Source organism: Ochlerotatus camptorhynchus, unplaced genomic scaffold (assembly GCF_037179485.1).
Source record: "Ochlerotatus camptorhynchus isolate MF236.1 unplaced genomic scaffold, CSIRO-AGI_Acam_v1.1 ptg000220l, whole genome shotgun sequence".
In the NCBI taxonomy this organism is placed as follows: domain Eukaryota; kingdom Metazoa; phylum Arthropoda; class Insecta; order Diptera; family Culicidae; genus Ochlerotatus; species Ochlerotatus camptorhynchus.
In genome coordinates this window covers 5,430,875-5,456,900 of record NW_027040710.1, presented here as the reverse complement: position 1 = coordinate 5,456,900, position 26,026 = coordinate 5,430,875, and the positions used below count along the sequence as shown (strand labels likewise).

General features: G+C 42.1%; 4 protein-coding genes across 4 annotated transcripts in view; 2 read left to right on the top strand and 2 right to left on the bottom strand.

The window, feature by feature from the left end:
• Positions 1-16,623, top strand: part of MED16 (mediator complex subunit 16) — a 78,160-nt gene extending 61,537 nt beyond the window's left edge. The window contains exon 6 of the mRNA XM_065225011.1: positions 16,331-16,623. Coding sequence (XP_065081083.1) covers positions 16,331-16,354 — 24 coding nt within the window. The 3' untranslated portion in view covers positions 16,355-16,623. The remainder of the gene's footprint in view (positions 1-16,330) is intronic.
• LOC135703702 (zinc finger matrin-type protein 5) lies at positions 296-6,349 on the bottom strand. Its single transcript, XM_065224984.1, has 3 exons — positions 6,149-6,349; positions 615-752; positions 296-551 (listed from the first exon to the last, which is right to left on the bottom strand). The coding sequence occupies exons 1-3, from the start codon at positions 6,273-6,275 to the stop codon at positions 313-315; spliced, it is 504 nt and encodes a 167-aa protein (XP_065081056.1). The 5' UTR covers positions 6,276-6,349; the 3' UTR covers positions 296-312.
• Positions 6,506-7,281, top strand: Rrp40 (exosome complex component Rrp40). Its single transcript, XM_065224983.1, has one exon. It carries the CDS (start codon positions 6,567-6,569, stop codon positions 7,278-7,280), a length of 714 nt encoding a protein of 237 aa, XP_065081055.1. The 5' UTR covers positions 6,506-6,566; the 3' UTR covers position 7,281.
• Positions 7,390-8,442, bottom strand: tant (tantalus). The gene is made up of 2 exons (XM_065225070.1): positions 8,188-8,442; positions 7,390-8,108 (listed from the first exon to the last, which is right to left on the bottom strand). The coding sequence occupies exons 1-2, from the start codon at positions 8,256-8,258 to the stop codon at positions 7,514-7,516; spliced, it is 666 nt and encodes a 221-aa protein (XP_065081142.1). The 5' UTR covers positions 8,259-8,442; the 3' UTR covers positions 7,390-7,513.
• Positions 16,624-26,026: the final 9,403 nt, after the last annotated feature.

The window sequence follows — 26,026 nt, the reverse complement described above, 5'->3', positions numbered from 1 at the left end:
CTAAGTAGCAAATAGACAACGTTGGCAGAAAGTGAGTGGACTTCAAGACGGGATGCTATTGCGTAACGAGAACAGAATTTAGGTTATTTGCATACAATTTATTATTCTCTAGTTGTGATGAACAGAACAAAAAACATTCTGTGTAACTCTACATTTCAACGTACTACAAATCTGAGAGACGAGAATTCTCAGAAGACAAGTATATAGATATATTTGAGATGGTATACTGATTGGAACTGATAATAATGAACTTATTATTATAGATGTCTAATATATTTTACTAGAAAATAATAGTAACTTTCAATGCATATATCACCCCCATTCGGCAAGGCTGCTGGAATCTATTCGAGATGGGTTGATTTCCTGCAGTGATGGAGGTAGATCGAGTTGATCTTCCGTCTCGTAGGTCCAGAACTGTTTGCACTCGATAGCCTCCTTGGCATGCTTTTCGGCTCGTTTGTTGAGAAATTTCTGCGTGATCATTTCAGCAGAGTTGAGTTTCTCGATCGTGTCGGCGAGCCGCATGGTTCTTTGGCAATGGAGGCGTTGGACTGGAAAATTAATATAAAATTCAATTGTTATGTCCTAATGGGTAGGAGTTGGTCATAAGATACCTTTTTGCTGAAGTCGTTTCAGCTCTTTAGGTTTGACGTGACTGTAACGACAGGAAGCACCGAACGTGCACTCGTCAAAGGAGATCAATGTTCGACAGGGTTTCTTTCCGAAATTTTCCGCTAGTAGCTCCGAGACATCTAGGAAGTATGCGTGTTTGAAAAATAATGAAAAATTATAGAAAATATGGTTTTTGTGTTTTAACTAACTTTACCAACACTACTTCCAACTAAACAGTTCCCCTAATATTTAAATAGTTTGTTATGTTAGCCAGGAAATGATATTGATTGCGCATATTATAAGTACGCTAAGATCACGATGGTAAATGACAGGTGGGCAGGAACTCACAGTCTCCCAGTGTTGGTGAGTTCTTTGCCGTTAATGTTCACGAAAAGTTCACTATTTTGCTATACAAAAATTCAAAACAAAAAATTTTATCTGCGGATTTGAACAGTTTTTGACCAGTTTCATACTACCGGAAGGTGTATGCTGGTCACAAATGCCGTGCCAAACTGATTTCCTACTCAATTAATCAATCTTTGATGTGAAATTCGCTAATAAATACGAGGCGCATTTCTTATAGCAAACATGCCATAACAAAATGGGAATGGTTCATTTATGTAAACAAACTAACACTTCTTCCGACTGTGGCACCTATGTATTTCCCATCGTGCGCTAAGATCCGCACTCCCTTAGCTCAGTCGGTACAGGCGAAGCTACAAAGCGAGACCATGCTGGAGGTGGCTGGGTTCGATTCCCGGTCCGGTCTAGGAATTTTTCGGGTTGGAAAATTTCTCGACTTCCCTGGGCATAGAAGTATGATTGGACTTGCGACTTAATTATACTAATGCAAAAATTGTACAGGCATCGAAAGCTCTCAATTAATAACTGTGGAAGTGCATCTAGAACACTAAGTTGAGAGCACGCAATAAGCTTATATGTGATATGCAATAAGCTTGAAATGCGAAGAAGAAGAAGATCCGCACTTCGCTAATAAAAGTGCGTTTTTACGTTCAATAATTTTTGTGTGTTTTCGGCATACTTATTCCTTAGTTGATAAAGAATAAGTGCGTAAAAGGCACCACGACGATACAATGCCATAGTGTACTTTTATTAGCGATTCCGCACTTTTGAGGAGTCCAGTTTTAAATGCAAAAACTAAGCATTGGAAGTCGATTTGAGCGTAACTTGTTATTCAAAGTTTACTAGAAATTACTTTCTCAAACAGTTCTTAACTGCAGGCGTTTGTATCGTCTCTTTGCTATTATGGTCTTAACCAAAGCAAGAAAATAAATTCAAGAAGTAATTCTTGATGGTAGATCTTCATCTTGGGGAACACAATAATTCGTAAGCCATATGTAGTAAGGTCTTGCATCGAATATTTATATTTTCTACATTAAATGTTTGATCCGTTCATACTTACGTGAGATGTGTTTTCTGAGATCCCTTTTTTCTCAGGTAAGAAAACGTAAGCAATCTCAAAGCCGTTTGTTGTGACCGATTTGCATGCACGCGTCTCAACAACCCCTCACCAGTTAATGAATAATTATTGAATGTTCCCTCAACCACAGCCTGAGTATATATATTCTAGACAGCTATCCGAGTACGTACTGAAAGCTTGGGATTGTCTAGATATCGTCGGTTTCATGCAATACTGTCACAACTAGAAATTTTTCATTTTTGAGATTTTGATGGCAAATTAGGTGTTTTCATGCTGCTTTTTACAGCACTCACCGCCAGAGAGCGAGTAGCCTTCAATCGTGTGGTACTCTGGAACAGGAACCAACTTCTAAATTCACTTCACGGAATCGGATTTACAGAGTATGTAGTAAATAAACACGTCTTACTCTTCCAGATGTATAATTTATTCTACCCGAGCTTACGTATCTAAAGTCGTAGCCTACTACTAACTTACTACTATAGATAGCACATCTCCCTTTTTCTAGGATGTATTACAATCAATTAAGCTAACAAAATCTCTTCACTTCTCATAGACTTTGAGTCCATTTTGTAATGACTCAAATCTTAATACCAGGCATGGGAACTTCACAATCCTCAGCTGTAAATCCTGCAAAATCTTCTTCTAAAGCTTCATAGTTTCTGGTTACTAAAGAACCAGATTCATCGGAGTTGTTCAATGTTTCCTGCAGTGATGATGTCACGTCATTTCGTACCTTCTTCAGATGAGCCACGTTCCTTTCGTAGGTTCTTCCGGAATCTTGATCTTCTATTGTAACTCTGGGTCCCGACCGATTTGTAACAGTGTATTTTGTTCTCTTGAAAGTCGTCGATAGTTTATTCCCTGGAGTGAGATTTTCCATGAGTACTGTTCGACTCCTTCGCATGCCGTCTGATGTCCTCTCTTTCTTTCCCTTTTTGTTTGTTTAGAAAATCTAGATCACGATAATCAGAGGTTGGAGGTACGGTTTCAATATCGTCAATAGCTGGTAGCTTGGACCTTATTGTCCTTCCACAGAATAACTCCGTTGGCGTCTTTCGAGTTGTAGAATGCGGAGTCGTATAGTAAATAATCAAGTAATCTTTTAAATCACTCTTCCAGTCCCTGCCGAGCCCGTGGCTGATTTGTAACCTCTTCAAAAGTGATCTATTTTGGCGCTCAACTAAACCATTCTCCTGTGGCCAGTATGGTGCAGAATGATTGAGCACGATGCCGTGAATTTTGCTGTAATCTTCAATTTCCTTACCAATGAACTGCTTGGCGTTGTCGAGTGTGATAGTTCTAGACTACCCTAAACGGGTAAAAAATTTACTTAGGCGTTCAATAGTTTCATGAGCAGTTATTCGAGTCATTACTTCGACCTCTTTGTACCTTCTGAAGTAGTCAATAACTACCAATAAGTATTCACCAGAAGGAAGAGGACTCCAACTTTTCTTCGATCCGACTAAGAAGCGCGATTGGAGGACGTCTGACTCGTTGAACAACAGGATACACGTCAATGTTCACTGGGATTCTCAGCTGCACGTTCTTCATTTTCGGAAAAGGCCTTCCTCCTACGGGCACGATACTGTTGACTGCCGAATCCAGTGTAGGAAGTCCAATCTTTAGCACCTCCAAGAGCTTTGCTGTATCTTTTCCCAACAACGGTTGAGAACCTCCGTCGACAACGTAGAATATAGCTGTTTCTTGCTTCCGATTTCCTCCATTTCCAACAGCGATTACAGATTCAAAAACATGAGACACAACCAACGGCTTTGCATCTCGATCATAACCTCGCAAAACTGTATTCGGAACGTTCCTTGGTTGCCAGATTTTGACTCCTTGTGCTAGCATGCTTCTCCAAGTGGTGTCATCGATAATATTTTTACTGCTGCCAGAATCTATTAACATTTGGATAAGTACACTCCTAAAAATATGCACGTCCGATTCACGTTAAAAATCACGTAGCTGATTTGATTGCTTCTATTTCCAATATTACGTGATGGTAGTAAAACTGACAGACATTTCAAGTCATGTTTACTAGAGCTGGTGATGAAAGTGACGAATTGTTCACATAAATATTTTGTGTACGTTTGTGTGAGTGTGTTTGAGCTTACGTGAAATGGATGTACGTGATTTGCAGGTATAAAAAAAATGCAATATGGCGTCATCAAGCACATTAATGGAAGAGTTGCTCTCTGATTTGGAGTTTCCAAACGCTTTGCTGCAAATAATCGAAGGTATTTTTGATTTTTTCACAATATTTGAAGTCCAACATATTAAACTAATTATATTTATTTTGATTTCAGAGGGTAGCATTACTAGTTTTGATCTCTTGACAGTTTCTGAAGAACAGTTTAGGCAAAGGTTAAGCTAATAGGAGATGAAAAAGGTTCAATGAAATGTGTGCCATGTAACTATATTTTAATTAAATATATGTAATATTATAAAACAATAAAATATATACTTGTTTAGTTACACTTAAAGTTATTATGCACGGCGTAAAGTGATGTGAGTTTCTGCCGCCAGTGAAGGAACAAAAATCACGTTGTGTAACGTGAGACATTATACATCTCAGGCGGAGTTTCACGTCACACAAGGTGGCTTTTGTCGCTTCAATGGTAACAGGCAATCACATCGCACGCTGAACAGAATTACCATGATTCAGAAAAAAAACAAACGACTTCCAGTAAATATTATTACAAGAACGGGTAAGCATTACGTGAAAATCCGGTCCAATCAAAATGAAATGCACGTTACGTTTAATTAATTTTCCAGTAAATGTCATTCCAGGATCACGTAAACGTTACGTGAAAATCCGTTGAGATTAAATTTGAAATCACGTAACATTTACCTTACTACTCACGTTGACAACCAGACGAAAATATGTTCAGCTACAAGATATTCACGTAAATTTTACGTGAAAAGATATATGGACGAAAGCTACCTATATTTTCACGTAAATCGGACGTGCATATTTTTTGGAGTGTACATTTCCAACTTCGACCCAAAGAAATTCATCACCGTCCCCGATGTTACAAATGAAACTCTGTAACTCAGCATGGCCTTTATCTTCAGTTTCACCTTCTTGCCCGTAGAGTAGGAATGAGGTTCGCCATATTTACGTTTCGTTGCAGAACGGCACACGCGGGCAAAGTGACCAAACTTGCTACACTTCTCACATTTTTTGTTACGCGCTGGACACTGTCGATCATTCCCGTAATGAGTCTTCTGTCCACATCGATAGTAAGAACCGTTTGCTGGCTTACCACTTCCAATCACACGGTTCACGTTGTCTCTCGAGCTCGCTACAAAAGAAGTAGTTGACGAACTGTTTTCATTCCCAGCGATGACCTGGACCTGATGCTTGATAGACTCGAATGAATGAACCATCCGGGTCACTTGTGGTAACGTGAGTGTCTCCTCATGCAGAAGTTTTTCCCTCAAATCCATTATTTTGTCAATGATACGAAAATCTCGGCTTTCAGCTGCAGTCTTACCGAAATTACACTTCTTCGCTTGCTCAGTACATCGCATCAAACATTTCGTTAGCGGCTCACGCAATCCTTCAGATGTACATCCCGGTGTCAGCTTGCAAAACTCATTCCTTTCGAACGAATCGTGTTGTTTTGGTGAAAAATGACCGTCCAATTTTTCTATTGCTGTTTTGTACGGATTAATTCCATTTTTTTCATCTTCTTGAACATCTGCTCGGGAATCTCCATATCAACTAGTTTAGCCACCCCTGGCGGGACATCTGTCCGATTTGATGGTGGAAACCATTACTCAATTGGGTGAAATTTCATTCTTCAAAAACCCACTTTGAAATTTGTGAAAAAATCGATAGTTATAGCATAGAGGTAACTTGGTTATAGCACGTTATAGTTAAATGTGCCTTTCCGGCTACATATCTCAGAATATTGTTTTATTTCGAAGTTCGAGTGGTAGTAAACGTCATTTCTACTGCGTCAGGTAAAATTATTAACTACTTATTTACTATTCTACTATGTTGTTTGCATCAGAATTGTTAATCGCTCACGTCTGCAATAGTGAATTTGTCGACAAGTTTAACAACCTGGTTTGCACTGACGTTCTTACCTTTACATCGCTCGTAATGAGCAGCCCGATTGCGAATGTGTGGAATTCCTTCATTGTGTTTCCGCACGATATCCGGATCTCGTTGGATGTGTTTCTGACAATAATCGCAGTAGTATTTCTTACCCATTGCCTTTGCATAAATAAAATCTGCCTAATACCGAAAAGAAAAATCACAACATAAATTTATTTCCAAACAGCTGTTCTGGCTTATCAGTCAAAACGTCTGAATAACACGTTTGAGGCATCGGATGAGGCTGATTCCCTTTGATGATTGACAATGATCATCTAAACGTCAAAACACAGCCAAAAGCGGCATGCCAGTGTAAACATTGAACGAACACGCGAAAGGACCTTCCAACGTTTACAGCGATTTTTGTCCTAAAAACCGGATAAGTGAAATTATCCTATAGATCCAAAGATGATAGCCCTAGTGGATGGACCAGTTTTGCCGGGATTCCGCGTGGAAGAAGCTATAGAGATGGCGAAAGCTAACAAGAAGGTTGTGTTGGGACCGGGACTTCGTCAGGACAAGGACGATGCCGTGTTGGTGTGTAAAAGTGGTGTGCTGCGAAAGAAAGCTCCCAATACGTTTTGGGTCGACTGTTACCAGAAGCGCTACGTTCCCAACCGTAGTGAGATTGTAGTGGGAATTGTTACGCAGAAAGCCGGGGACATCTTCCGGGTGGATATCGGCGGCAGTGAGCCGGCTTCGTTGTCCTATTTGGCGTTCGAAGGGGCTACCAAAAAGAATCGCCCCGATGTCAACGTGGGCGATGCCATTTGCGCACGGTTACTCATTGCCAACCGAGACCTAGAACCCGAACTGATCTGCGTGGACTCTCATGGAAAGAAGGGCAAATTGGGAGCATTACAGGATGGCTTTGTGTTCAACTGCAGTATTAATCTGGTCAGGAAGATTCTGAACCCGAAATGCCCCTTTTTGGACCTGCTAGCGAAGGAAATGGCGTTTGAGATAGCTGCTGGAATGAATAGTAGAATTTGGATCAAGGGAAAAACCGTGAAAGAGACCATTGCCGTGGGGAACGCCATTCTAGCAGTCGAGTTAAAATCGAACGACGAACTGAAGCAGCTCTGTGACGATATCGGTGGCTACGTCGCTGGATTTTCCTAAGTTAATAAATATACTATCTTTTGAATAAAATAACATTGTCTTTTTCCACGAAAGAATAATCCATCAAACTTCTGTTTGTACTAATTTATTAACCGTGTTAAAAATACACGAATGGGGACGATGACGATATACAATAGTGATATACCTTAAAAACTACAAACGAATACGCATAATTTCAGTCGACAGTGATCCGATGAGACGGTTCTTCCACTTCTGGCCGGCGGAAGCATCAGTCATACCGTTTGATTTAGCTTGGGATCGACGATCCGTTCTCCATCTTCATCGCTTTCGTTCTGCATGGCCTTCAGCCGTTCCAGGAACGTATCCATTGTCATTCGCTCGTGCTTCGGAGCTCCTCCCAGCAGCTTCCGGACACGATTCTTCCGTGCTTTGGTCGTAGTCTTGTTTACGTTGAATCCATCCGAGCAGTTCAAACTACGCCGAACTTTTCGTTGGCCAAAAAATTTGTCCTTCGTAGCCGCTGGGGAACCTTCCTCGAAAATCGTCTCCAAGTTGGTCGGTTTGACATCGACTTTCTTGCTGTTGACCATGTAGTAGTTTCGGATTTCGTTTTCCGAGGCATTGAGATTGATTTGAAACTTGACCGGTTTGGCGATGGTTCGTCGCTTGATTTTGTGCAACTTGCTGTCCATGGATTTGGCTCGCGGGGACCGCCGTCGATGGACTTGACTTATTGGCGTTGAACTACATCCAGATGATTCGTCGTCTTTATCGTCCGAGTTGTCGTTTTCGGTTTGGTCCTCTTTTAAATTTAGATTCTGCTCCAGTGCTGACATTATAAATGGTAAATCGTTCTCGATGTTATAGCTGAAGAATATAAAAACATTTTTTATTTCTGGTAAAAACTATCCAGAATTGCACACACAAAAAATGTTCCGATCTATACCTGAATGCTGCTGTGGTGGTGTCTGTGTTGTTTTCGATGCTGGCTAGGAACTGAAGTGGAATTTTGTCCATCGAGATCACAACACAATAATAACGAAAGAGTGGATAATACAACAAAAAAATGAAAGGAAGCACTATAAGCAGCACATTGTAGTTAAATAGCTGGACAGGAATGAATCTAATTTTGTTGTCGATTTCAACGCCCAAGGCTTTCAAATTGTTATCCGCTTCACAAAACACCCGTTTCTTTTTTATAACAAACTCGTTTTACAAGAATATGCGCGAGCATGAATGAAAGACGTTTACGAATAAAAACACGGAAAAGGAATTTATTTAAGTTCATTTAACCAATATGACACTTCATCTTCCATTGGCAAGGGCTAACATCGACCACCAGGAAACTGGGTAAAATCAAGTGTTGCGTTTGCACTTCATTTTGGATGAAAAATCGTAATGTGCATGGCGCAATTACTTTCAGCTTATTACTTTGCTAAAAGCTGCGGAATATGCAGCTATTTAAGTGATTTTTTTTTAAATTGGTGAAGTTAATATCCCAAACTATACGGAATAAAGTAAAAGGTACTCTAATGAAGGTGATAAACGTAAATCAAACTATCCAGCTTTCCATGGAGCTCCCAGGAACAGAAGAAAATGGAACAACATACGCCGTCCAGTTAGTTTCAAAAAGCACAGCGAAGGATACATTTATTCATACAAACAGGCCACCATAACCGAGCATGGAAAGCTGGATAGTTTTATTGTAGATCTCCATAAGACTGATGCAAATTTGAAAATTTTCGCTCCACAGTGCTTAAACGGTTCCAGATTGGGTCCTGCTTAGCCTCCCAAAATTTGAACTACTTTAGTAAGAAACTGACTTGGCACAAACTAGAAACACTGGAATAAGAGACCAGCGGAGAAAAAAAACATGAATTTGGCAACAAGATAAACATCAAAGTAATCCTGGCATCACTTGCATTTGTAACTGCTTGCGAGTGACTTCGCCAATGCACCGACGATCGAGTACATGAGTGATTGTTAAACGATTTCAATACTCCTCCCTAATTGAAACAAACCATTTGTAAACATTTCAGATTGGAACCGCTTTTGACAGTTCGATTGGAATCATAACAGTGTCTCCGCTGGTCTCTTATTCTAGTGTTTCTAGCACAAACCATTTCAAGTTTATATATGAAATTACTATGGGAAAACATACATGTTTTTGTTCATATCGATCTAACAATTCACCACATTACTATGCTTTTAAAAATGATAGCAGTGATTGTAGCTAATTTTCTCAGCTACAATCAAATGTAAGGAACAAAAGTTACACACAAAGAAAACTCGTTGCTAAAATTAAAAAAATCCATTGATATAATTAAAAGTTTGCGTTGGTTCTTTTTGATAGAAAGTCGTTAGCTTTCAAACCGAAAGTCAGTTATCTGTCAAATCAAAAGTTGCTCCCTCACTACTTTTAAAAGTTGAAACTTTCGAATTGAATTGTACTACTGTCAAATGAAAACCATGACAATTTTAAAATTAAAAACGGATTAATTTTGCTTCAAAACAAACTTTTGGTTTGAAATTGTTGTACAGTTGAAATGACAGGTGTCATTTTGAATTTAAAAGAACAATAAATTTTAATTTAAATGCAAGCATTTTCATTTTAAAGTCCTCTCATTATTTACTTTATAACCGTTATTTATTTTTCAAATTATTATATTTTTTTATTCTGTTCTGCAGATTCTGCTGCTCTGTCATAACATCCCTTCAACTGATAAAAAAATTTCAATGCTTCCATACCGTTTGTTCACACGAGCTTAGTGGAGCCGTTGCCATTGATGTGTCCAAAGATCTCCCATCCGTATTCAATTTAACATCTTGACTCGCATTCTGGTCCCATCGTCCGGTACGATCTTTTTCTTCCTGCGAAACTGTTATGCCAACAGCATCGTTAGTTTTGGCCGCCATCCTCTCTTCCACCCGGCAGATGTTGAAGAAATCCAATCCCTGCATGTGATACTTTTCCAGCCGGAATATTCGATCTTCTCCTGAAGATGAATCGTTGCACCAAGATCAACACGGAAAGTCGAAAACGGTTAGCACTTAAAAAAAAATCAATTATTCACAGTCATGTCACAATTCCTTCAATCTTACCTATTGCGTGCGGAGTCACCAAATGAAACTAAATTTTACTTAAAGAACACCCGAGGGGACCCGAATAGAAATTTACATTAGCCCAACGTTTGATTTTGATGTCTACATCAGCATCGAAATCAAATGTATGCCTGATGTCAAACATTAGGAAACATTATGATTTAGTTGTATTTAAGCAACGTAACATGGTGTATACATCAGAAATTTTGGAACAAAATTTTGCCATTCTAATGTCGGTCTGACGTCAAAAATTTCAATCTATTGACATTAGAACCAAACGTTTTAAGGATGTTTTCAGATGTACAAAACGTTAGAACTAAACGTTGTTCGGATGTTTTTAAATGTAAACGTTTTCTGATGTTTTCTAATGTAGATGTTTCCTGATGTTAGAAACAAACGTTTTTGGATGTTTTCAGATGTAAAAAACGTTAGAACTAAACGTTTTTCGGATGTTTTTATATGTAAACGTTTTCTGATGTTTTCTAATGTAGAGGTTTCCTGATGTTAGAATCAAACGTTTTTCGGTTGTTTTCGGATGTAAAAAACGTTAGAACTAAACGTTGTTCGGATGTTTTTATATGTAAATGTATTCTGATGTTTTCTAACGTAGATGCCTCCCGATGCTGGAACCAAACTTTTTTTTGGATGTTTTCGGATGTACACAACGTTAGAACTAAACGTTGTTCGGATGTTTTCAATTGTACTTCGTGTTTGATGTTCTCTGATGTTTTCAGATGTACAAAACGTTTAAAGTAAACGCTGTTTGAATGTTTTCAAATGTAGATGTTTACTAATGTTTTTAGATATACAAAACACTAGAATCTTACTTTTCAAATGCTTTCAATTATATTTACAACACATTAGAACTAGAAACATGATCGTGTAAACACTACACACGATTGTTGTTAGATTACATCATAAAAATGCGTGCATAACAGTCAATGCTGAAGCTCCCGTTTCCCACCAGTCAGTTAACTGACCTTAGCTAACCTAATATCATTGCGGCAACTCTCTATGCGGCAGGGGAACTATGCCATTAGCGCGCTAAGAGTTGTTAGACCACTGACATAGGCGCCAATTTGTAGGTGACGACCCTAATAAAAATTGTATGGTTAATTTGCTTAACGACGTGTTCTGGGTATCATCCAAACCATTTATGGAATAGTTCAATGATTTGGGTTATCGTTCGTTTATGGTTATTTTTTATTAGGGGAGGCACTTGGTGACATTACAGCGAGCTTGACGATTTTTGCAGCATTTTTTTTAGCAAACTACCAGTTAAGGTGTGTAGTGTTTACAAGATCTTGTTTCTAGCTCTAATGCTTTGTACAATTGAAAGTATTGAAAAAGTTAATTCTCATGTTTTGCACAACCGAAACCATCAGAAAACATAAAATTGTACAAAAAAAGTCATCCATTCTGGTAGACTATCTCTTAAATGCATAAAGAATAGCCATTGCTTAAGCTCCCGTTTCCCACCAGTCAGTTAACTGACCTTAGCTAACCTAATATCATTGTGGCAACTCTCTATGCGGCAGGGGAACTATGCCATTAGCGCGCTAAGAGTTGTTAGACCACTGACATAGACGCCTATTCGTGGGTGACGAGGCACTTGGTGACATTACAGCGAGCTTGGCGATTGTTATAGCATTTTTGAGTGAACTACCAGACAATCATGACAATGTGATCGCTGCGCCTCCAGATCTCCCTGTGCCAATTTGTCAATAATGCATGACACTTTGGACGGGGTTGCTGGCTTGTTTGGTCCACTGTTCGGATATACAAGTGGCAAGCCTTCCCTTCACGGATCGCTCCAAAAATTGCTGCAAACGAACTGCAAATATATAATAAACAAAATTATTGTGCATGAAAAATATGACAATGGACAATGCTCGAGGAGCACTGGGAGTTTTCGAACGACGCGTGCTTAGGACCATCTTTGGCAGAGGGTATATGAAAATGGTGAATGGAGTAGAAGAATCAAGATAGAGCTGGAATTAGGGCGTAACAGCCTTTGTAAACAATGACTTCTCTTGTTGATTTCTCGGAATTCAAGACACGCCTACACAAACCAATATATCCATCGGGTAGTAGAAGTCTTTCTCTAATCGATGGTGATGTCGATTCGCCTTGGAGAGCCATGACTTCCGCGAAATCATCGAGAGAAGTCATTGATTACAAAAGCTGTTACGCCCTAGTTCCAGCTCTATTTAGGAATGAACCACGAACTGGCGTAACTTTATGGCGAACCCAATATCCAGAAAGTCGCTAAAAGTGGAAGATTGTACCCTTCCACGGGCGGGACACGTTGTAAGAATGCCGGACAACAATCCCGCAAAAATGGTGTTTTCCTCAAATCCGGCCGGTACAAGACGCAGAAAAGCACAGCGTGCTATGTGGTTAGTCCAAGTGGAGTAAGATGTAGGAAGTGTGGGACGCTCGAGAAATTGGAGACAAGCAACCAGGGACCGAGTTAGTTGGCGCAACTTGTTATACAGGTTAGGTTCCGAGGGATGTCGGATCAGCAAAAGTAAAGTAAGTATACAGACAAACAGACATAAAACTCGCAAGATGTTCATCGAACAAGCATTTATCGGTCAATTTAAAAGTATCTTAGTTGGTAGTACCGCCACCAGTGGCGCGCATAGTCAATTCCCTTGCGTTTGACGTTTCCACACTACCGCCATCTGTTCAGCGTACTACCCACCACAGTGTACTCAACAGAGGGCGGTAATGTTTTAACGACGATGTTTTACAGTGAGAAATATTCAATGTGTTATGTCTATTTGTCTGTGGTAAGTATCTTATACGTTGGCTAAATTGTTATCCAAACTGCCTAAAAGTTCGAAGAATAGTTATTAGATAGTACAGAATTCTAAATTGGCATTATTTATGAAAAATTTACATTAGAATTCTTAAATCTCAGTCTTTCCCTGATTGCGAACCACACTTTAAATTTTATATAAACTTGCGACCCATCTTGTGTACCATCATAAGGCTTGATGAAACTTATTCCGCCCGGAAACATGTTTTTTTCGGAATTATGAAGTCATTATAGGGCAGTCGGAGCGCTTCTTTTGTTTTTGGGAATAATGGGTGCAAACCTTCATATCACGTGTTCTCATTGACTTCGTTCCGTAGCTTATTAACTAAAGTATCGTACCAAATGCATAATTGAATTGACGAACTCTGAAATAATGGATTTCTATTGAAGTTTTCTGCTCGATAGGCCCAAAACGGGCGATTAGGCCGAAGTAGTTCTCTACCCTACGTTATTATGACATTTTGTATTTTTAAGTTACAAGAGGACGTTGCAAAGGATGAGTTTGACGTATGAAACCTGTGCATTTAGTTTTCAGAGAGTCGCAATCAGCGAATTATTCATTAAATCACTTATGGCTGTAAGCTTCAATCGGTATTATCCTCGGATTATATCCCGATCAAGAATGTCCGGCTGCTTTGATGTCGACATCAGAGTTATTCAACACGATGCTATGCAAACAATACGCAGATCATCCAAACAGGGACGGTATTAAAAGTTAATCCGAGTTGGAGCTTACCGCCATTATTGCGGCTCTCTGAATCCAATATTAATAGGTTGAAAAAATGGTTTAAAAATGGAACCTAAATCCAAAATTTCATAAATTTTGGTTCACATGAACTATGATAAATCAGTGTTATTACATTTGCAAACATCACCATTTTAGCGGCCCTCGCCATAGAGCGAACTGTCATTCAAAAGGATATTAATGTCATCTAAAGCAATTTATCGACAATTTAAATCTTGGTTTACAAATCGAGATGAATGTCTATGGGAACGATAAAAATATATTTGTGCTCAGAAAACGAAGCTCGTTCAGATGATGTATAAAAATTTGTTTGTTTTTCGAAATTATACAACCCAATTCCAGGTTTTCCACACGAAACGATAACTAATGGATACGTATTCGGTTTCCCCATAGGGATACGTATTCGGTTTCCCCATTGGGACCCGTATTTGGTTTTCCCATCGGGATCCGTATTCGGTTTTCCCATCGGGATTCGTATTTGGTTTCCCCATCGGGATCTGTCTACGGAATCCCCATTGGGACCCGTATTTGGTTTTCCCATTGGGATCCGTATTCGGTTTCCCCATTGGGACCCGTATTCGGTTTTCCCATCGGGATCCGTATTCGGTTTCCCCATCGGGATCCGTATTCGGTTTCCCCATCGGGATCCGTATTCGGTTTCCCCATCGGGATCCGTATTCGGGTTCCCCATCGGGATCCGTCTACGGAATCCCCATCGGGATCCGTATTCGGTTTCCCCATTGGGACCCGTATTCGGTTTTCCCATCGGGATCCGTATTCGGTTTCCCCATCGGGATCCGTATTCGGTTTCCCCATCGGGATCCGTATTCGGTTTCCCCATCGGGATCCGTATTCGGTTTCCCCGTCGGGATCCGTCTACGGAATTCCCATCGGGATCCGTATTCGGTTTCCCCATTGGGACCCGTATTTGGTTTTCCCATCGGGATCCGTATTCGGTTTCCCCGTCGGGATCCGTATTCGGTTTTCCCATCGGGATGTATAGTTGTCGGTTTTTTCGCCACGAGCTGTCTTCGGGCGCGGACGCATTTGCATTTTGGTCCGCAAGTAATTTGTATATATACCTATATATATTTTTTTTTTACACTTCGACAACGACGCGTGTGGGTCTCGCTGGCCATTTGTACCTTATAGTATCGCGTCGAATATTTAAAACATAAGCAGTTATGCCGTGCGGTGTAATATCATGCAGCATCAACGACGACCGCTTTCTATGGAAGTGCGAATTTTGCAACAAAAAATACCATGCTGCCTGTGTCGGAGTACAGCGACAACGGGAGCATTTCATCACGGCATTCATGGTGCCTATGTGTGCTGACTGCCAGCACATTTTACGGAAGGAAGCCGACGTGAGGAAGCTGCTTCATCAACAGGAGCAACTTGTGGAAGCAATCCACTCTCAAACGGACGCGAACCACCGCATTGCTGCTGACCTAAAAAAATTCTGCTTAGTATCAGAATTATTCGACAGCATTGAGCACCTGCTAAATGACGTAAAAGAAACGTTGGCAGTAATAAATAAAAACAATAATAACATGTGCAGCGCGGTCGGCCAGCATATGAAAACGTGTGATTCACAAGCGCACGCGACAATAACCGGCATCAACGAATCAAATTCGTTGATGTCACAAAAAATTACAAAATTACTTGACGAACGGCTATCAAGCTTATCTAATGACATGGCACTTTCAATAAAAGGGGCCGAATCATCACCTCATCATCATCATCCAGAGCCGAAACTTCTGGAAATTCTTGAGGAAGTGAAATTTGTATCTGGGGCTGTTTCTAGTCTTCAGATAAATGCTGCAGAACCTCATCAGAAGACCTTGGAGGAAGAGTTAGCTGAAAGTCCTCCAGTACACAAAAATACAATATCTCCAAAAACTGACCATTCATCTCCTGGATGGCGGTTTTTAGGCAACAAATGGCACTGGAAGCAGGACTGGTCTAAATTTGACGCAAAACAACGGACTCGCAGGTTGCAGGAAAAAGCTGCTGAAAAATCCAAACGCAGCAGAAAACGACGAAAACAACAACAAATCCACACCAGCAGTACCAAAAACATCATCCAAGGAAATGAATACAGCCGCGCCAAGGGATCGGACAAGCAACTACTGGCCACAGCGAAAGTACAATTTGCTGGTCCGCCATTGACCACCGACCACCCAATTGCAGCCCTCTCGGTCCCAAAATTCATCAACTTCAGGAAGGGTGAAACCATCAACCAATACCGGACAGAAAAGCAGGTACAACACAACAACAAGACTGAAACGCCGTCATCATTGCAATCAAATACAAATACATCAAATCAAACATCTGGATGGTCACTCGACCCTATGCGCCCACCCATCGTAAGCTTGACGCAGCAATCAGCTGATGGGGACGGGCGTTTCCTGAAAGCACGACTACGGGACACAAAAATAATGTACATCGTTCGCCTTTATTTGGCATATATGCATGACAAGGAGCCATCGTTTTGCCATGAAGGAATGACCACTACTAGCATCAAAATTAATTTGGCATCCGAAGGACTACCGACTTCAGCGGAGGAACTTCGGAAAATCTTTTTCGAGGTGCATGAAGAACATGGTGTACCAAAACAGGCGGCATCTGACGATTTGGAATCCTATCGGCGTCATCTTAACAACCAGAGGATCCAACACCTGCAGCGTATAAGGGAAAGCGCCGACAAATTTCACAACCCGAATTTTCGAAAGCAATGACTCCTTTCGACGAGAAAGAGGTAAATAATAATACCAATGAAAATATTTTATCAACCGACGTACTTCCAAAGATCTCTTCACATAAACAGAATGCGACTGAAATTTTGATTTACTGTCAAAATTTCAATCGCATGAAAAGCCCAGCTAAAATGAAGGAAATCTATCAAAATTTATTATGCTCATCCTTCTCGGTCATTCTGGCAACTGAAACAAGCTGGGACGAAAGCGTGAAAAGTGAAGAAATCTTTGGAAATGCTTTTAATGTATTCAGAGACGACAGAAATTTTCATGCAACTCAGAAGAAGTCAGGCGGTGGAGTCCTTATAGCTCTTTCGGCCAATTTTAACTCAGAAATTATCTTTACACCAAAATTTACAGAATTTGAGCATATTTGGGTGAAATCACACATTGCCGGCGAAACGCACGTGTTCGCCTCAGTGTATTTTCCACCAGACCATGCTCATAAAAGCACTTATGAAGCCTTCTTCCAAAGTGCTGAACAAATTCTATCTGAGCTTCCTCCTGAGGTTAAAGTTCACATCTATGGAGACTTTAATCAACGCCATGCTGACTTCATTCTGGACTCTGAAAATGAATGTATCTTACTCCCAGTCGTTGGGGATAATGAAACATTGCAGTTCATTTTTGACAAAACTGCTAATTTAGGACTGAACCAAATTAACCACATCAAAAATCAACAAAATTGCTATTTGGACTTTTTACTAACGAATATTTATGAAGATTTCTGTGTGACCGAATCATTAAACCCATTGTGGAAAAACGAAACGTTTCACACAGCAATTGAATATTCTTTATTTGTACACGCATACCAAAGACCCAACGACTGCGAATACGAGGAAGTCTTTGAATACAAATTAGCAGACTACGAAAAAATCAAACATAAATTAAACAGCGTCAATTGGCAAATAATTCTAAGGAATGAAGGAAATGTCGAAACTGCTGTAGACATCTTCTACCAAATTTTATCAGGAATAATTTTGGAAGAAATACCTTTGAAGAAAAAAAGACGCTACAGAAGCACAAAAAATCCAGTCTGGTATAACAGACAAATAAAAAACTTAAAAAATCGAAAACAGAAAGCACATAAACATTACAAAAAACACAATAATAGTGAAAATTTGGCTATCTATTTGGACTTATGCGATCAACTAGATTTAGCCATCAGTAATGCATTTGAAGAATTTAATTCAAAAACTGAACTTGAAATAAAGTCCTGCCCAAAGAACTTCTTTAATTACGTAAAAACCAAATTAAAATCTGACAATTTTCCATCAATAATGCATCTTGACGAACGTGTCGGGGATAGCTCGGAAAAAAATTGTAAGCTTTTTGCAATTTTTTTTCAAGAAATCTATACGACATTTTCCGATGAAGATCGCGACCGCGATTATTTTGCATTTCATCCAGAATTTTCAAGGGACATTGGCGTCAATCAACTTCAAGTGCAGGATATTTTGCAGGCTTTAAAGAATTTAGACGCCTCAAAAGGTCCTGGACCTGACGGAATTCCTCCAGTATTTTTAAAAAGTCTAGCAATGGAACTCACTGCTCCATTGTTTTGGCTTTTTAATATGTCACTGGAATCCGGAACCTTCCCAAAAATATGGAAAAGCTCATTTTTAGTACCTATTTTTAAATCTGGCCGAAAATCTGACGTACGTAATTATCGTGGAATAGCCATTATCTCTTGCATTCCAAAGCTTTTCGAGGCAATTGTAAATGAAAAATTATTTCTTCAAACCAAAAATAGAATTACTGACATGCAACACGGCTTCTTTAAAGGACGTTCGACCTCGACAAATTTACTTGAATTTATAGACTATTCATTAAATGCAATGGATAATGGAAACCACGTAGAAGCTCTCTATACAGACTTTAGCAAGGCATTTGACCGAATTGACATACCAATGCTTCTTTTCAAATTGAAAAAAATTGGAATTGAGCCAGGACTCCTGAAATGGCTTGAATCATATTTAACTAACCGCCAACAAATAATTAAATTCAACGGAAAGAAATCGACCCCAATTCAAGTCACCTCAGGAGTCCCGCAAGGCTCTCATCTGGGACCTCTTCTTTTTATTCTGTACGTAAACGACATTTCCTTCCCCTAATAAAAATTGTATGGTTAATTTGCTTAACGACGTGTTCTGGGTATCATCCAAACCATTTATGGAATAGTTCAATGATTTGGGTTATCGTTCGTTTATGGTTATTTTTTATTAGGGTCATTCTCAAAAAAATAAAATTGCTAATCTATGCCGACGACATGAAGCTCTTTTTGGAAATAAAAAATGATGAAGACATCAATATATTCCAGAGTGAAATACACATATTCTACACATGGTGTAAAAAAAGCCTATTAGAACTGAATGTAAAAAAATGCAACTTAATATCATTTAGCAGAAAAAGAACACCATCAAACATTTCAATTGCATTAGGAAATCAGAATGTAGAAAAATGTGAAAGAGTCAGGGATTTAGGGATTATCTTAGACTCCAAACTAACTTTCATAGACCATTACAATACAATTATTCACAGGGCAAATAACATGCTAGGCTTTATCAAGCGCTTTTGCTATAACTTTCAGGACCCATACACAATTAAAACACTATATATTGCCTATGTGAGGTCAATACTGGAATATTGCAGCATTGTATGGTCTCCATTTTCAATCACGCACGAAGAAAGATTAGAATCAGTACAAAAGCAATTTCTATTATATGCCCTTCGTAAATTAGGTTGGACATCATTTCCTCTTCCATCATATGAAGCACGCTGCATGCTTATAAACATACAAACATTAAAAGAGCGTCGTGAATATGCAATGGTTTCGTTTGTAAACGATATCGTTTCGCAGCGTATTAACTCAGCAGAACTTTTATCAAAATTAAATTTTTATGTACCTACTCGACAACTCAGAAATCGAAATTTATTTTCCGTAACCCATCATCGCACAAATTATGCAAAATTTGGGCCATTAAATCGCATGATGGCGTCTTACAATCAATACTGCGAAACCATTGACTTTTCAATGTCTCGGCATAAACTAAAACAATATTTTAACTCCATACGGAATCATAACTCGTAGGAAGTAAAAATATAATAGCTGACAATATATTTTTTAATATTCTTAAGAAAAACAAATTTGTATATGTATTTGTACTAGTCTACATCGGTTGATGAAATAAATAAATAAATAAATAAATAAAGATCCGTATTCGGTTTCCCCATCGGGATCCGTATTCGGTTTCCCCATTGGGACCCGTATTTGGTTTTCCCATCGGGATCCGTATTCGGTTTTCCCATCGGGATCCGTATTCGGTTTCCCCATCGGGATCCGTATTCGGTTTCCCCATCGGGATCCGTATTCGGTTTTCCCATCGGGATCCGTATTCGGTTTCCCCATCGGGATCTGTCTACGGAATCCCCATTGGGACCCGTATTTGGTTTTCCCATTGGGATCCGTATTCGGTTTTCCCATCGGGATCCGTATTCGGTTTCCCCATCGGGATCCGTATTCGGTTTCCCCGTCGGGATCCGTCTACGGAATCCCCATCGGGATCCGTATTCGGTTTCCCCGTCGGGATCCGTATTCGGTTTTCCCATCGGGATCCGTATTCGGTTTCCCCATCGGGATCCGTATTCGGTTTCCCCATTGGGACCCGTATTCGGTTATCCCATCGGGATCCGTATTCGGTTTCCCCATTGGGACCCGTATTCAGTTTTCCCATCGGGATCCGTATTCGGTTTTACCATCGGGATCCGTATTCGGTTTTCCCATCGGGATCCGTATTCGGTTTCCCCATCGGGATCTGTCTACGGAATCCCCATCGGGATCCGTATTCGGTTTCCCCATTGGGACCCGTATTCGGTTTTCCCATCGGGATTCGTATTTGGTTTCCCCATCGGGATCCGTATTCGGTTTCCCCGTCGGGATCCGTCTACGGAATCCCCATCGGGATCCGTATTCGGTTTCCCCATCGGGATCCGTATTCGGTTTCCCCGTCGGGATCCGTCTACGGAATCCCCATCGGGATCCGTATTCGGTTTCCCCATTGGGACCCGTATTCGGTTTCCCCATCGGGATCCGTATTCGGTTTCCCCGTCGGGATCCGTCTACGGAATCCCCATCGGGATCCGTATTCGGTTTCCCCATTGGGACCCGTGTTCGGTTTTCCCATCGGGATCCGTATTCGGTTTCCCCATCGGGATCCGTATTCGGTTTTCCCATCGGGATCCGTATTCGGTTTTCCCATCGGGATCCGTATTCGGTTTCCCCATCGGGATCTGTCTACGGAATCCCCATCGGGATCCGTATTCGGTTTCCCCATCGGGATCTGTCTACGGAATCCCCATCGGGATCCGTATTCGGTTTCCCCATTGGGACCCGTATTCGGTTTTCCCATCGGGATTCGTATTTGGTTTCCCCATCGGGATCCGTATTCGGTTTCCCCATCGGGATCCGTCTACGGAATCCCCATCGGGATCCGTATTCGGTTTCCCCATCGGGATCCGTATTCGGTTTCCCCGTCGGGATCCGTCTACGGAATCCCCATCGGGATCCGTATTCGGTTTCCCCATTGGGACCCGTATTCGGTTTCCCCATCGGGATCCGTATTCGGTTTCCCCGTCGGGATCCGTCTACGGAATCCCCATCGGGATCCGTATTCGGTTTCCCCATTGGGACCCGTGTTCGGTTTTCCCATCGGGATCCGTATTCGGTTTCCCCATCGGGATCCGTATTCGGTTTTCCCATCGGGATCCGTATTCGGTTTTCCCATCGGGATCCGTATTCGGTTTCCCCATCGGGATCTGTCTACGGAATCCCCATCGGGATCCGTATTCGGTTTCCCCATCGGGATCTGTCTACGGAATCCCCATCGGGATCCGTATTCGGTTTCCCCATTGGGACCCGTATTCGGTTTTCCCATCGGGATTCGTATTTGGTTTCCCCATCGGGATCCGTATTCGGTTTCCCCGTCGGGATCCGTCTACGGAATCCCCATCGGGATCCGTATTCGGTTTCCCCATTGGGATCCGTATTCGGTTTCCCCGTCGGGATCCGTCTACGGAATCCCCATCGGGATCCGTATTCGGTTTCCCCATTGGGACCCGTATTTGGTTTTCCCATTGGGATCCGTATTCGGTTTTCCCATCGGGATCCGTATTCGGTTTCCCCATCGGGATCCATATTCGGTTTCCCCGTCGGGATCCGTCTACGGAATCCCCATCGGGATCCGTATTCGGTTTCCCCATTGGGACCCGTATTCGGTTTTCCCATCGGGATCCGTATTCGGTTTCCCCATCGGGATCCGTATTCGGTTTCCCCATTGGGACCCGTATTCGGTTTTCCCATCGGGATCCGTATTCGGTTTCCCCATCGGGATCCGTATTCGGTTTCCCCGTCGGGATCCGTCTACGGAATCCCCATCGGGATCCGTATTCGGTTTCCCCATCGGGATCCGTATTCGGTTTCCCCGTCGGGATCCGTCTACGGAATCCCCATCGGGATCCGTATTCGGTTTCCCCATCGGGATCCGTATTCGGTTTCCCCGTCGGGATCCGTCTACGGAATCCCCATCGGGATCCGTATTCGGTTTTCCCATTGGGACCCGTATTTGGTTTTCCCATTGGGATCCGTATTCGGTTTTCCCATCGGGATCCGTATTCGGTTTCCCCATCGGGATCCATATTCGGTTTCCCCGTCGGGATCCGTCTACGGAATCCCCATCGGGATCCGTATTCGGTTTTCCCATCGGGATCCGTATTCGGTTTCCCCATCGGGATCCGTATTCGGTTTCCCCATTGGGACCCGTATTCGGTTATCCCATCGGGATCCGTATTCGGTTTCCCCATCGGGATCTGTCTACGGAATCCCCATCGGGATCCGTATTCGGTTTCCCCATTGGGACCCGTATTCGGTTTTCCCATCGGGATTCGTATTTGGTTTCCCCATCGGGATCCGTATTCGGTTTCCCCGTCGGGATCCGTCTACGGAATCCCCATCGGGATCCGTATTCGGTTTCCCCGTCGGGATCCGTTTACGGAATCCCCATCGGGATCCGTATTCGGTTTCCCCATTGGGACCCGTATTCGGTTTCCCCATCGGGACCCGTATTGGGTTTCCCCATCGGGATCCGTATTCGGTTTCCCCGTCGGGATCCGTCTACGGAATCCCCATCGGGATCCGTATTCGGTTTCCCCATTGGGACCCGTGTTCGGTTTTCCCATCGGGATCCGTATTCGGTTTCCCCATCGGGATCCGTATTCGGTTTTCCCATCGGGATCCGTATTCGGTTTTCCCATCGGGATCCGTATTCGGTTTCCCCATCGGGATCTGTCTACGGAATCCCCATCGGGATCCGTATTCGGTTTCCCCATCGGGATCTGTCTACGGAATCCCCATCGGGATCCGTATTCGGTTTCCCCATTGGGACCCGTATTCGGTTTTCCCATCGGGATTCGTATTTGGTTTCCCCATCGGGATCCGTATTCGGTTTCCCCGTCGGGATCCGTCTACGGAATCCCCATCGGGATCCGTATTCGGTTTCCCCATCGGGATCCGTATTCGGTTTCCCCGTCGGGATCCGTCTACGGAATCCCCATCGGGATCCGTATTCGGTTTCCCCATTGGGACCCGTATTTGGTTTTCCCATTGGGATCCGTATTCGGTTTTCCCATCGGGATCCGTATTCGGTTTCCCCATCGGGATCCATATTCGGTTTCCCCGTCGGGATCCGTCTACGGAATCCCCATCGAGATCCGTATTCGGTTTCCCCATTGGGACCCGTATTCGGTTTTCCCATCGGGATCCGTATTCGGTTTCCCCATTGGGACCCGTATTCGGTTTTCCCATCGGGATCCGTATTCGGTTTCCCCATCGGGATCCGTATTCGGTTTCCCCGTCGGGATCCGTCTACGGAATCCCCATCGGGATCCGTATTCGGTTTCCCCATCGGGATCCGTATTCGGTTTCCCCGTCGGGATCCGTCTACGGAATCCCCATCGGGATCCGTATTCGGTTTCCCCATCGGGATCCGTATTCGGTTTCCCCGTCGGGATCCGTCTACGGAATCCCCATCGGGATCCGTATTCGGTTTTCCCATTGGGACCCGTATTTGGTTTTCCCATTGGGATCCGTATTCGGTTTTCCCATCGGGATCCGTATTCGGTTTCCCCATCGGGATCCGTATTCGGTTTCCCCGTCGGGATCCGTCTACGGAATCCCCATCGGGATCCGTATTCGGTTTTCCCATTGGGATCCGTATTCGGTTTTCCCATCGGGATCCGTATTCGGTTTCCCCATCGGGATCCGTATTCGGTTTCCCCATTGGGACCCGTATTCGGTTTTCCCATCGGGATCCGTATTCGGTTTCCCCATCGGGATCCATATTCGGTTTCCCCGTCGGGATCCGTCTACGGAATCCCCATCGGGATCCGTATTCGGTTTCCCCATCGGGATCCGTATTCGGTTTCCCCATTGGGACCCGTATTCGGTTTTCCCATCGGGATCCGTATTCGGTTTCCCCATCGGGATCCGTATTCGGTTTCCCCGTCGGGATCCGTCTACGGAATCCCCATCGGGATCCGTATTCGGTTTTCCCATCGGGATCCGTATTCGGTTTCCCCATCGGGATCCGTATTCGGTTTCCCCATCGGGATCCGTCTACGGAATCCCCATCGGGCTCCGTTTACGGAACCCGTCATCGGGCTTGTAGCTTTTAGTAAAAAAATACACTGACTAACCTGCAAAGAGATCTGGCTGCAAACTCCCCGCCCGGGATCCAGCTTCGGATTCCCTACCGGGATTCGGCTGGGACTGGTACCGGTACACTTTCCTAAAAAAAAAAATAATTACATTACATTAAATTAATAAATTCACATTTACTTACCAGAAAAACATTGCAATGCACCAAAACTTGCGACGGACACATTATTGGCACTTTCCCGGGCTAATTCGTAAACAAATCAAACTTTTCCCATACTGCGAAAAAAAAAACTGTACACGGCCAATGAGATCACGCATATTTGAGTGTACTCAATATCGAAAAAAGTGCAGGATGAGTAAATTTGCCGCATGTTTTCCTGTGGAAAACCTCAAAAATCTGCCCTAAAATAAGGAAAATTTACGAGAATCCAGAGAATCCAATCTTTGCTTTTCTCATATTCGGAACATGAGGGAAATTAATTCAAAACTGAGTTCCTGCTCTTTTTGCGATTTATGAGTGAACTAACCTCAAATTTGGGTCGTTCTCATTCGCCGTGTAGTGCTGACTCAGGACAAAACAAACTTTGCATGCGGCGAGAGACCGAGGGACAACAATTTACATCGTGATGAACTTTGATTCTAATGTAACGTTTGGTTCTGTTGTCATTGGATGTATTCTGATGTTTTATGCGTGCAACAAATTACATCGTGATGATGTTTGATTCTAATGTAACGTTAGGTTCTGTTGTCATTGGATGTATTCTGATGTTTTATGCGTGCAACAAATTACATCGTGATAAAGTTTGATTCTAATGTAACGTTAGGTTCTGTTATCATTGGATGTATTCTGATGTTTTATGCGTGCAACAAATTACATCGTGATGATGTTTGATTCTAATGTAACCCTGGGTTAACCTCAATCTGATGACAGTTTAGTGGTACTGTTTACGTGGACTTAGCCGATTTTTTCTTGGGTGGATTTTCTCGATAATTTTTCAGACTGCAGTGAGATGTAAACAGCATTTCTGCATTGTCCACGAGCAACATCCTTTCACCGCGCTGTTCCTCGACAATTTTCAAGTTAAAATTCGGAAATTTTAAAATATATTTTTTCGAAAAAACGACTAAGTGCTTGTAAACAGTACCACTGAACTGTCAAAAAGGTTCAGCCTATTAACACTGAGTTCATTTGTGACGTCACGCTGCAGAACTTAATAGAGATTGCTGACGTTTATCGTACGTAGGAACAAATCCCTGCTGCCGAATTCAGGGTGGCCAGACCTACCGATTTTTGGGATGCCTACCGATTCACAGACGAAAGGATCAAAACTACCGATTTTTCACTTTTCCTACCGAGAATCACAGATTTTTAGAAAATTGATTTCGACACGTTTAAAGCAGAAGATCTGAAGGACAGTGTATTGTTCTGGAGCACAGAGTCATCCCCCCCGCTCATAAGAGTTTCAAGTATCGGGAAAGCGTTCTTAAGTCAACCTACCGATAACTACCGATAAAAGTTTTGAGAAGCTACCGATAATGAAAAAAATAATCTGGCCACTCTGGCCGAATTGTATTTTGTTTTCTCCGCCTATCTCTCCCTCTGAGTATTTCTAGGTGTCTCGACCAGTGTACAGGTGCATTTAC